At 45.4% G+C, this 12,884-nt stretch overlaps 1 protein-coding gene across 4 annotated transcripts in view; it reads left to right on the forward strand.

Annotated features, from left to right (window-relative positions):
* LOC142582398 (uncharacterized) overlaps nucleotides 1-12,884 on the forward strand; it is an 80,563-nt gene that overhangs the window by 11,692 nt on the left and 55,987 nt on the right. For 3 of the 4 annotated variants that reach the window (XM_075692074.1, XM_075692075.1, XM_075692076.1), the window contains exons 5-6: nucleotides 933-1,022; nucleotides 8,318-8,392. In XM_075692074.1, the coding sequence (XP_075548189.1) occupies nucleotides 933-1,022; nucleotides 8,318-8,392 (165 nt within the window). The remainder of the gene's footprint in view (nucleotides 1-932; nucleotides 1,023-8,317; nucleotides 8,393-12,884) is intronic. The other variant, XM_075692077.1, reaches the window with a different exon arrangement.

The following is a 12,884-nucleotide window of genomic DNA, read 5'->3' on the forward strand; positions in this document are numbered from 1 at the left end:
TTAAGGGCAACAACAGTTATATTTGATCTATTGCTTCAATAGATGAATTAAACTTAAGAGAAATAATAAAACCTACAAATCGAACGTCTGTGTATCCTTGTTTTACTTCGTACCTTAGCAAGTGAGATGTACTTCAGTTTCGTCTGCTTGTTTCAACGTAGTGCAATTGAATGCGCAGCGAACGAAGCTCTTATTTTCTACCATGTTCCAGCACACACTTAATGCTCTTTAATCCGCTCGCATCTTCCTCAGTGTGCATGTGGCACTGACTTATCGTACCCCTAGTTAGGGGCCAGTGGTACAACAATGCGGTATATCGGGGTAAGAATCCGAGCCGGGCCAACCTCTCCAAACATCCACACATTGAGGGATCCATTTCGTTGAAGCAACCAAACACAGGTGTTCATGTGCACAGCTTGCAAGAGGATGATGCAGGTTGAAATGAAACAAACTCTGCAGCTTGCAGGTTCGCAACTGTTACTGGAAGTGCACTGTGCGACAAATACGAGGGGAAAAAATGGGCGGGGATTCTGACGTGTGCATGACGTGATCCTCCGGCTCAATTATGGGAGAACTCAAAAAAGCAATTTTGCATGTGAAGGCTGGACGGGGCAAGTAGCAAGAGTGTGTATGTTTGCAGTCAAGCTAGCCTCCTAAATCATAGGTTTGCGACAATTCACATTTATATCTCTGCTAATAACGAACAAATTTGAAGAATTAATGTGGTAGAAAGCTCTCTAGAGGAAATGTAACAATTTCCAGCCTATAATTAAAATTTTCTATGTTATGTGGGCTGGTGAGGAGCCCTTTAAGAAGGATGTATGTTGCAAGGTAAAAAACCAACAGAAGAAACGGGAGGAGAAAGAAAGAGGGGGGGAAATATTGGTGTTTGAAGGGTAAAGAGGGGTGGTTTTTCTGGTGGTTGTCTGCAGGAAAGATGATCTCCTGATGTATTCTGGAACGACGCCAAATGTTCCCAACAGCACTCGGTCATCACCGGACAGCACCACAGTTTCAGCTGGGTGAGCCCCCTGTTACTTCTCTGGCAGCCGCTTTCAAGGGACATGTCGACTTGTGGAACAGGATGGCTAATTACAAAGTCCCTTAATACTGCGGAGGCTCAAGTGTTCGTATCTTGAACCCAAGCAAAGCCGTAGGCTAATGCAAACAGAACACCTGCAACTGCCGAGCAGTACTCTTCTTATGTAGTAGGCCTAAATAGTTTCTACAAAACATAAGTGGCATAGAGGGGAGTCAGATTCATCTTGGTGCGGATGGTTCAAATTGAGCAGCAGCAGTAGGACTTTTGGTGCTAATTTTCTGTACTATAAAGTGATATGTCAGTGTACAAAAAACGTGGATAGACTTCTGGATTTATATGCTATTGATTTAGCTCAACATATTTTTTCTTTAAACTAGGGCTGAGTGCTTTGCAATGAAGACAGCAGTTTGGTGAAGTAGATATCTGCCACTGATGTATTCAAGCCAGGGAAATAGCTTTGCATATTTTAATGCGATATGACCTTTCAGGTCCAAATAGACAAGGCACTTGTACAGGTCTTGGAAGCACTGGTACTTCAAAGCAGTCAAGGGGAAACTAATGTTTAAAGGGTGTAGATAAGTAGATGTTGGAAGATTGGTGAAAAGTTGGTAACTACAGTTAAACCTAGGTATAACAAACTTCAGTATCATGAAATTTTCTATATAACGAAGTATGTAACTTTTCATAACCTCTTGTCTATAGAACACCATGTATTTAGAACCTCAATGTAACAGTGTTTGTATGCGACTCCAATATAACAATATTTCACTGTCGCCGCAAAGGAATGCAGAGGCAGTAAATGGAAACTTCCCATGACTCAGTTGGTCAGATGATATGTTTACAAGGGACTGCTTGCAAACACACCTCTCAAATATCGTGCTGCAGGACAAGAGAGAAGTCCGAAGTAGAGCTGCACCATGTGGGATAAGCCCAAGTGGGATAAGATCCTGTTGTGCCGTAGGTGCTGTGTGGGCTTTTGGTGAGAGGGAAAGTTTGCCAGGGTGAGACAGAAGATCGAGTGACACCTTCCCGCTCGAGCAAAGGGAAAGAGGGGAGGGAAGCGAGCTTATGGTAACGCGAGGGGGGGAAGTTAGGGGGGGTAAGTTGACGTGCCTCTCCTGTCTGGGGCGTGGCTGCCCATGGCTGTAAGCGCGGCTTAGCGCATACGCAGCCTGGCATCCTGCTTCAAAGGTAATCTGCCACGTGTGCAAAGAGAGCGGGTACCGAGACGGCGTGGCACAATGTAAACTGTCTCGCTGCGCGTTTGGCATTGGAGGTTGTGTATTGGAGGTTATGTGCTAGTTTCGGCAACCTGTTGGAGGGAGAGGCAGACGAAGCATTCGCTCTCCCATTCGCTCCCCGATGTGGGCACTTTTCCTTACAGCGTCATCCCAGTGCGGACAATTCTATCAGTCGGGGGGCAGAGTGCACGTGAAAGCATGGCTGGGTTCACTTAATTCGTACCACTGAGAAGAAATCGTTGACTTACTAGGCATGAAACCGTATAATTTCTCGCGAACTTCCAAATTTATCAGTGAATTGTTTTCTCATTGAAATTAGCCCGATAATTTGAAAAATTTTTCGGCCCCTTCCCATGTAAGGAAAATCAACTGGCAACTATTTATTTGCATAAAAGGTTGAATCTCAATAAAAAGAAATTTCGGTGTAATGGAGTGAATTGCCGATGTTGCCGACTTCGTTAAAGTGGAACCCCGTTCATACGTATTTCACCGGACCGAGGAAAAAAAAACTTAACAGCCGGGAAAACACAACAGTGAGGAAACCCCCGAAAATGAATGAAAAAAGTGCAGCTTCAACTATAGACAATTTATTTCCACAGAGTGTGCTTAGGACTTAAAAAAGTCTAGAATGGTGGCTTGCCGTTTTTTTCGCTCGCTAGAAATCGCCACACGTTTCTCAATAGCCTGGAAGGCCGCATTGCTGTCAGCGTCGCTGTGAGGTGCGACGTACCTGCAGAGGAGGTCCAGCGCTGCGACGGCTTCTCCAAAGCTAGGATTTGGCAACTCCCCGGCATCATGCGGCTTGTGCTCCTCGTCGTCAACGCGCCACGGCAATGGCAACGGACGAAGGAATATCTGCGGGAAATTTTGCCCCCTTTGGCGTAATCATGCTAACGTGATAACGATTGTTTAGTATTGCTACGGAGTCTGTGTGTCCGAGCAGCCCGGTTGCGTGCAGCGCAGCGGGGTTTCGCGATAAATTTAAACAAGAGAGGAGAGCTGGCCCGATAGGCGGAGCAACGCCATGAGCAACGCCAACTTCCGGCTTCACTTTAGCTGCACAAAGAGTGACGCCATGGCCTCTCCTGAGTTTCCTTCCTCCATGAGTCGACCCGTCCAACAACCATGCGGTGACCGTAATCACAGTGATGATAGTGAGAGCATTTTTCACGAATAGCCACCTAGTGGCGGCCTCTCAAACTGGCATGCGGCTTCTTGCAGCCAGTTCCATAGCCAAGCTCGGCCAAGGCGGGCCAAAACTCGTCAAAAGCCAAAATGACGGTTGGAGCACGTTGCCTACTTTAGCCCAGGCGGGTTCGGGGTGTTCAGTTGCGATGTATCATGCGGGAACGTTTTCACAGCTACTACGTAACAGCGGGTTTCCTTATACATTGGATGCTATGGAAGTTATGCCGGGACCGGATGAAAATGACGTAGCAACCGGGAAAACGCAGCAGTGAAGAACGTAACAGCGGGGTTCTACTGTATATTGAAGTTTAACTGTACATAACAGATCAGCCAGGGAAGCATTTCTCATTATGGCAAGATGGAAGCTGCAAACTGCAATAAAGCCCATGTGCCATGCATTGGGGGCATGTTAAAGATCCCCACGTCTTTAAGATTCTCTCGGAGTCCCCAACTACAACGTGCTACATAGTCGATTCTGGCATGTATAACCCCAGAATTTAATTTTTACGGATGACAGCTGTTGCCACTCCTGTTGACCCTTTTCACTGCGATCCCATGGGCACTGCTATGTTCGATTACATGGCGACGCGTCCATTGCTTGCCTCAACTGCCTCCATGTTTATGGGTTTTTATGACGCCAGTGTGGCTTAGCAAACCACTACTTTGTGAGATATTGTATACGGTGACTGGGTGGACCAAACGAAGCTTCGGTATTCACTCGGTGTCCAAATAGCACGAGCAGTGTATATCGTGCTTGTTCTAAAAGCAGAGCCAAATATGTATTGCAAGCTATCCGAACATTCCGCTCTTGAATTGAATCAGGATTAGTGTGCCGTGTTCTTCGTTCTTTATTGGCAAATATTTTGAAGCAGCGGCTTGTCTTATTTCTTATTTGCTCAGTGCTTTCATCACTGATCGGAGTGCTGTACCAATTGCGCCAAACTGCGCCGCGAAGGAAATCCTGCTACATGCTGAGCAATATTGTCGTTTATGGCAGGTATTGTGCCAGGCCTGCAATAACCCACGCCTGCTACGAATTGGGAATACATAATTTGCACACGTGAGAAGGCACCGCACATCAAGCCAACCTTCTTTGCGGCTCACCCTCACACGCTACAGCTGCAGCTATAGACCTAGCCATGTTTGTGAACGGTAGGCACCGTTGATGTATTCTATAGTATTCTAGGCCCTATAATGCCATCGCATTGGTTCCACCCACATTAACCACTGCCGCTTGCACTTGTCGGGGGGAGGAGGGCAAGTTGCTGAAGCCTTGATTTAGGAGGCACGTGGTAGTGTGGAACTCCATATTAATTATAACTACCTGGGCTTCTTTGACATGCACCAAAGCATGTTCTTCCATTTCTCCCCCATTTGACATGATTAGCGTGGACTTCAATGAGCCGACTTTCTTGGGTTTGTCGTGTGAATAGCAATTGAAACATAGTACTTGCGAGCCACCCAAGCTGCCTCGTGGACTGGTGCTTGCTTTTTGTGCGCAAGATTAAATGCTGTTGGATTATTGCTCGCGAGCACAAACCAGTTGTTTAGTAGTAGACACTGGTTTACGAAACACTTGCACATTTGATCTAATTTTATATTAAGTACTACTTCATGTGAAAAACAAACTGTAGCAGACTTACGTGTTGCCATGAGCAGCAGTAGAAGCGATTGCCTGGGCTGGGTCATGTGGGACCAGCGACGGCGGCGAGTTACCAACACTATACGGCAATGCTGGTTGTGTATAGGCCCGCACAAACTTACTGTTGGCCCGGCCGTCGGCTCACTCCATCTCTGTGCCAAGTACATTTTATTTCGCGTGCAGAAATTCATTAACACATGTAAGTGCGTTTATGACATACACAGCGCAATTTACATAGCTGTGACTGTGCTGCCCATGTGCGTGAACGTGTCATAGGCTATCTACACTGCAGGTGGGTCAATTCCTTGAGATACCCGCCGTGGTTGCTCAGTGGCTATAGTGTTCGGCTGCTGAGCGCGAGGTTGCGTTATCGAATCTTGGCCATGGCGGCTGCATTTCGATGGGGGCGAAGTGCGAAAACAATCGTGTGCTTACATTTAGGTGCACGGTAAAGAACCTCAGGTGGTCGAAATTTCCGGAGTCCTCCACTATGGCTTGCCTCATAATCAGAAAGTAGTTTTGGCATGTAAAACCCCATAATTAAATTTTTAATTCCTTGAGTTGAAAATAAATGACTTACCATATTTATTTGATTCTAGGCCAATAGCTTTTCCATATAATCATATACAAAACTCTAGGGTTGGCTTAGATTCGAGGATTTTAAAAAATCCGCCAGTTAGTAACTGAAATGATAAATATGGTCCACAGCTAGCGCCATCTAAAAAAGTCAGTATCGCAGTTGCTACTAGCCAGGCCAATAGCCAACTGAAGTACACGAGCGGTGTTGTTGCTTTTACCTGTGTCGTATCGGAGCTGGTTCTATGGTATGGGTGTGCGACGTGGCATTAGTGTAATGGCATGCTATAGTGCCGCTTTCTAACGAAAAGTTGTGCTAGCCACAGAGGCATAGTAAGCCAGGCGGGACTTCAGCATCAATGAGAAAAACGTCCAGTCATTGGAAGGGGCAACGGGAAACTCTTCTGTGTGTGCCGCAATGAGATGACAGCGATAAGGAAGATAAGCACGCATATAACAGCTGTTCTCCGAGATAGCACCGCGCTTCAGTGCAGGCGATGCCGCGCTGTCTGCGCATGCATGGACGCGCGGATGCAAGCTTGTGCGTGTCCGCAAGTGTGTATGTGGTCTGGGCTATAGGGATGAGACTAACGGTGGTGACGATGTAGGGTGAGCTCGGCATGTTCATATTAAATGCTGTTACCTTGTGAATGCTGGCCTTACTTTTTTTGTTCGGCCTCCATTCGAGATAACTTTTTTTATTTTTCCTGGCTTCGAACATTCAGGGGTTGGCGTAGAATCGGAGCCGGCCTAGATTCGATTAAATACGGTATTAAACTTTATATTGAAATCCATAATTAATTGTGAATTAGGGTTAAGGTTGCGCTTACCTTCATCTTATATAACAATAAAATGGAACAGCAAGTTGAAAAAAATAATACATATTGAATGCATTGTTTCAGAAAGTAACATATACAGAGCTTCCTCTTTGCACCAGAGCAGTAAGTTGCTGCTTCTAAGCATTCTTCTCTTGCTCCAAACAGCAAATTTTTCTGTTCTGAAAGCATATATTTCTGCTCCAAACTGTGGTTTTTCCTGCTCTGAAAGGTGCTGCAAAAGACCAAGCACTGCTTCCATCGTTGTTTCACTTTCCGATTATATCCTGCCTGCCCAACCGCTTGCAGGCATGGTCTTTTCCAATAGACTTGTTTTTACTGAGTGCAAGACTGAAACATGGCCGTTTTGTACCTTGCAATACCTTGTAGCAAAGACGTATTCTTGCTAGTGACTTGGTTACTCTTGTGGATCTTCGCGAATTGTTCAGCTTCAACCATTCGTGTGCTATTGGTGTAGTCCGTCATTTATTGTGCATATAGGGTGTGCATATATTCAAGTGTGCACCCATTCACTCATTGACACGCTGGCGATAGAGTGGGCGTAAGTTTCCATGCCAGTTGGAGTAGATTGTGCTGATGCTGCGCGCTATGACAGGATGCAACGCTATTCCCTTTGCCATTGTTTAACAAGTGGTACTCACTCTTGCCGACGTTCCGGGGCTAAAGAAATTTCTTTGAAGGTTAGCAATACAATGCTGGTGGATGAGCAAATTTCTGTGTCCTCGAGGAAAGCCGTACATCTCGAAGTGCCAGTTACAGCAGCGTTCCGTGAGCTTGTTCACATAGATTTATTCCATTTCTTAATATGCCAGTCACTATTTTTGCAGCAAACTAGTGCACACATATTCAATCCACATAATTTAATCTAGCATGATTGGAGCACAGCCTGGTAGTGAAAACTCAGTTGCATTTCTGACAGCTGATCGCACAGAATCAAGGTGGAAGCTTTAGTGGTTTCGAATTTGTCTGCTGTCGCTGAGGCTACATGCAGCGCGCTGCCATAAGTGCCATCTCGTTTCTCTGGAACAAATTGCTCCGCTAAAAGGGTCAACACAAAGGGAAAGCCTCTAAATATCTAAGTTTACTGTACAGCAAACCTTGAGTAACCGTTGAATCTGAATACAGTAATCCCTTGTTATAACAAAATCGCTCTACTTGAAATGTCGCTTTATTGGAAATTTCTTCCAGTCCCGACCCAAATGCATGCATTTTAAGCCATATTACTGGAAGTGCTGCTTGGCGGCGGCGACGCTTTTATGCACGCAGTGTCAAATTAACACTGCCAACGAATACGCCTTTTTCATGGCGCGATGGCGCATGCGCCCTGCCCTAGCGGATTAGTCGCAAAACGTTTTGGAAGGGACGTGCGTGCGGCAGTGCGGCCAGATATAGAGGGAAAATACCCCAGAAAAAAACAAACAAAAAAACGCATGGATGTGCACTGCAGTGAACCCTTGTGCTGTGTACGACATTGGTTCGAACTCCACTGGTACACAGCTCTTCGTCGTGCGGTGCCAAAAACGTGCATAGCATAAGACCGCAACTCCACTTTAAAACAGAATGGGGTGAGGGCTCCGTCTGGGCTGCACCGTGAACCATGTAGTTGCCGCCTTGCAACCATTATACATCTGTTTCTTCGAGCCAGAAGTGAACTAGAAGGAAATTGGAGTGCACTTAACCTGAACCCGAACCAAACTGGTACTTTTTTTACACCCTGCTTTAAATGTTTTTTCTTGGGAAACCATTCAAATGCCTGCTGGCAATTGCACTATTATGTTTTTTTTTTTTTCAGTGTGGAAGAAGGGACAGTGGAGGAAGAGGTGGAGCCTGAGCCTCTGACTGAAGCAGATGTAACTGATATCGTAAGGTGAGCTTGGCTGTCATGTCTTCTCGTTTGTTTTTAGCATTTGCACTCGGCTGTCGCTGTTGCTCACGTTGGTTGTGTGCTAAAAGCAGTGGTGAGTAGTTTTCTACTGGCAGCATTGTTTCAACAACCATCCCAATCCTATGGTGCACTCCTACCCTGTCTGGCACTGTGTACACAGTTATGTGTAGGACTCATCAGTGCCAGTTTATTACGCTTTTATAGGAATTTTGCAAGTGCTTTGCATACATGCACTTCCTCTGTTTAGTACAGTCAGCAGTCCGAAATGTCCAGGTATAAGTTAGAGACAATGCTGCACGAAGCCTTCTGTACTATATCTCATACTCTACGCAGTTAGTGTGGTCACAGAATTCTCGCTTTGTGCATTTCATAGGGCCGTTGATCTTGATCTACAACACCTTTTATGAACAACTGTGATATATTACAACTGCAACTTGTGAACCTAAGAGGAAGATTTAGCTAAGAGAAATATGGAAATTGTTTTAATGCATTAGCATTAGTAATGTCAAAGTGGAAAAGTGCATGGGAAACAGGTCACATGGTAGAGGTACAGAGGGGAGGGTAGAGCTTAGAAGAGCATGCGAATGTGCAATTGCACACACAGTGCAACTGATGGTCTGCTCGAAACCATCAGTTCCACTTTGCTCCTCAAAGAGGTAGGATGTGTGTCGAGTGAGCTCCTGAACAACACACCACATTTTCCCCCACTTACTGCTAAATCGTCAAATATTTTTTCTCGGTCAGCCATTGCACTGATATTGATCAGGTTTGTTGCATTTAAGAGAAAATTTAAAGAAAAATGTAGTGACTTGGAAGCAGTCTTCTTGTTTGGGCCGTCAATGTTTAAAGAAAAATTCTCAAACATAGCAAAATTTCGAAGAATATCACAAATTTGTTAAAAGCACCTAATAATGCATCTAAAGTGGACAATATTGATGTATCATCACCGCTTTGAATTATAGCACTAATTTTGCACAAACTGTAAATTTATACATCGCATTTGTCAGCTTAGTACGCTATAATAGGTGCAGTTTACTGAATTGCTATATCTGTTTTTGGTGCAGGTTGTGAGGGCCCAAATATACTCTTCTGACAAAGGAATGACAATGCAGTACTGCAAACAATCGCAAGGGCATTTATGGCACCTTTCATGCACCAACATGAGCTAGCCGAATTACTACCTATAGAACATGCTGATTTGCCACGACAGGGTATTGAGCGATTTGCATAATTTCACACTAATTACTGAAGGGAACTCTGGTGCCATGATTGTTCAGCCATCATGGGAATGATGGGAAGTACATGGATTTGTCTGGTCTTTGTACTTGTGGATTCAGTCGTGCTTGTGGCTTTGTTTCAAATTTCAAAGCGATCAACACTTTTCTAAGTGAAGAATTTTCTGCGAACATGCACAATCATACTAATAGCAGCGGCTCAACCTGTCGAGGTGACCAAATGGAAATGCTGGCTTGCCCGCAAGAAATTCATAAGGGCATTCTATGCCAATTGTCAATGGCATGCGTTTGTGGCATAATGGTTTCAATATTGGGCTTCTGTGCTAGTGGCCTGTGTTCGAATCCTGCTGTCAGACGATTTTAATGTTTATTTAACTATTTATTACTCAGCACATTGTTGAAAATGATGAAATTACGAAGTCGCAAAGCCATTTGAAGCCCGAAAAACGGAAGTTTAGGCAAATCCATGTATTTCCCATGCTGGCTGACCCCCGCCCAGACGTAGCTCCCATGGACACTAGTGCCACAGTTTCTTCCATTAATTACTGTATAAAACTCTGTGGTGAATCGGACACCAACGCTTAGTCTTTCATGTGTACAGTCACGCGAATGGTGCCGCATTGCAATGATCGTGTTCGTCCATCCTGGTGTCCCACTCCAATGTCTTTTGCAGGACAATCATGTGAGGTGTGTTTGCATGCGTGCGAAATGGCTGTGCACACAGCTGACCCCAAGCTGATGAGGAAGAGGCTACTCCCTTTTGCACTCCAGTAGCCCTGCCGTTAGGTGGCGTTATCAGTGCAATGCTTGCGTCATCTCTCCTATTTTGCAACACCTACTGCCGGTGGCACTTAGCTACACAAGGAAGCCGAATTACAGGAGATGAGAGCCAGGGGGAGGGGATACGACATAAGGCGATGCAAGAGAGTTGAGCTTCCACCCAAATTGTAGACTTCTAAATTTTTTTTATTAACCTGCTGATTTCAGTCAATTTTTTTTTAATTTGAGGCCCTTATCGATAGAAAATTCTGCTTCCTAGCATTGCTAAATGTTTTCTCTTAAAATAAGCTTCATTTAAAATGGCCTAAAATTTTCATGTTAAAGCATTTCTGCATTCTAGATGTACTTAAAGCAGTACTGACACAAAAAAAATCCACGTGTTTTTTTTCTGCTTTAATAAGTAGTTAGTGACCCAGTAATCACGGCACGAAACCTCATTTACTCCAGAGCACGACAGATAATTATTTGCAGTCTTTTTTGTAGCGACCAGTCGAAGTTTCAGTTCCAGAGAGCAACGAGACGGCACAAACGGGAATGTAAACAAAGTGGCCACGTGTTCGCAAAAACCATGATGTATGCTCTGATGCACAGCCAGCTTGCGCGACCAACTTGCAGAATATTGTCGTGCGACTGCCGCATCGGTCGGATGACCGCAGCCAATGACAGCGCCGGTAGCGTGAACGTCACGGTGACGTGTAGACCCGGCGGGGCGGGGCCGGCGAGCGATCATGTGTTTTTTTTTTTTTCTTTCCCTGGTCGCGGGCCTCTTTCGCCGCTGACGGCGGCACATAAATGGGCTACAGTTTGTTTCTGACACGAAATAACTTATAAAATAAAGTTACCTTGAAAGAGTGCGAGTTATAAAACGTGAGAAATAGTAAACCGCTGGCGTGATTTCTTCTCGGACGTGGTAAGCGCAGACGCGCCAGCAATAGTCTATATACGAAGCGGCTCGCCTAACTGGCCTGTTTACTCATCGCTACTAAATGCACCGGGGAAGCTAACCGTATTTTCACTTAAGCAAAACATAAATGTTCAGGCATTGATTGTGCTGACGAATTTAGGCACTTTATTATGAGCTGCGGACGCATTGCAAGGACTCTCGTCCCCGGATAGACGGCCGGCGAGCTAGGCCTACATTGTCTCCCAGCGATTGCAAGCTCGCTTGGCATGCTCGTTCGCTTCTGTCGGCGCCAATGAAATCAAACGTGCTGCAATTTAAGCATGACATAACTGTGTACACGTTGTGCCGACTAACATACGCGCTTCGTTATACGAGCTGCAAGCGATCGTGTCACAAGCGCAACCGGTGTCGGATTCGATGGCCCACCGAGATATGCCTGCCGGCTCAAGGCCATCGGCGGATGTAAACGGATCTGATACTGCTAACACGGCCTTTCGGAAACACGTTTACAGTGCTCGCATAGACGTGTTTATATTGTCATCGTTTGTTTCAAACAAGATAGCTGTGCAAATACGGGTGCTTCCACTTTCTGTTCGAAGTTACGTAGCATTCCGAACTTCCACGCAGGGGTGCCGGCTCTGGGCCGCCGCTCGCTCATTCGTACCATGTCTCCCGAATCGCCGCATGCAGCAAGTCGCACACGACGCGCCGTACTACAGATCGCACGGAAAATCGCGCCATGTGTCTCGCGCTTTAGACGTGGCCAATCACTTAGCGACTCAGATATTGCGGCTGGCGATGGCGAGGACGAACCTCAACAAAACCCTCGCATCGGCCACAATAGACACAACAAATCGGCGTTGAACGTTGTGGCAGCGCAGTCAAGCTGATAGTGTGGGAAATATACCGATGGACACGACAAAAACTGCAGTTGCAGCGACACGGAGAGCATCCCACTACAACAGCTAGAGCAAGCAACAACAGAGGAGAAGAGAACATGTAAGCCGCATGGCAGCCAACGAAAATTTGTGACGTGGCCACATGACGTAGTGTTTTCTTGGCTATTTACAATCCCGGTTGATGTCGATGTCGCGAGATGCTCTGTTTTGCGGTTGGCTGTGCGTACGTACTTTAATATTGATTTTAAATATGTTCTAAGCAATATTCGCCGCTGATATTTTATAGACGATGTGTGTGTGACCAACTAAATCGGTCCCACAAGTTATCTTGATTTCAAATTTTTGTGTCCGTGCTCCTTTAAGTACTAGGTAAATTTTAGGTACTTTTAAATACTAGGTAAATAAGAGTTGGCTTCGAGCTATCCCTTTGTATGTGACACTATTTTGTGGTAGCAAGTGAGAACAATAAGAGAAGTCTACCTAGCCTTTGTAGTCAGGGTGTCTACCAACCGGGAAAACTCGGAATTATCAGGGATTTCGAGTAGTCTGGAAAAACTCAGGGAAAACTCAGGAAATTTGTGCCTCCATCAGGGAAAATTAGCTGTATTTTTATTGAAAGGGCAGAAAGTCGTGGTAATGCTGGCTCGAGTAACAGA

The sequence above is a fragment of the Dermacentor variabilis genome, chromosome 5 (genome assembly GCF_050947875.1).
Source record: "Dermacentor variabilis isolate Ectoservices chromosome 5, ASM5094787v1, whole genome shotgun sequence".
Classification (NCBI taxonomy): domain Eukaryota; kingdom Metazoa; phylum Arthropoda; class Arachnida; order Ixodida; family Ixodidae; genus Dermacentor; species Dermacentor variabilis.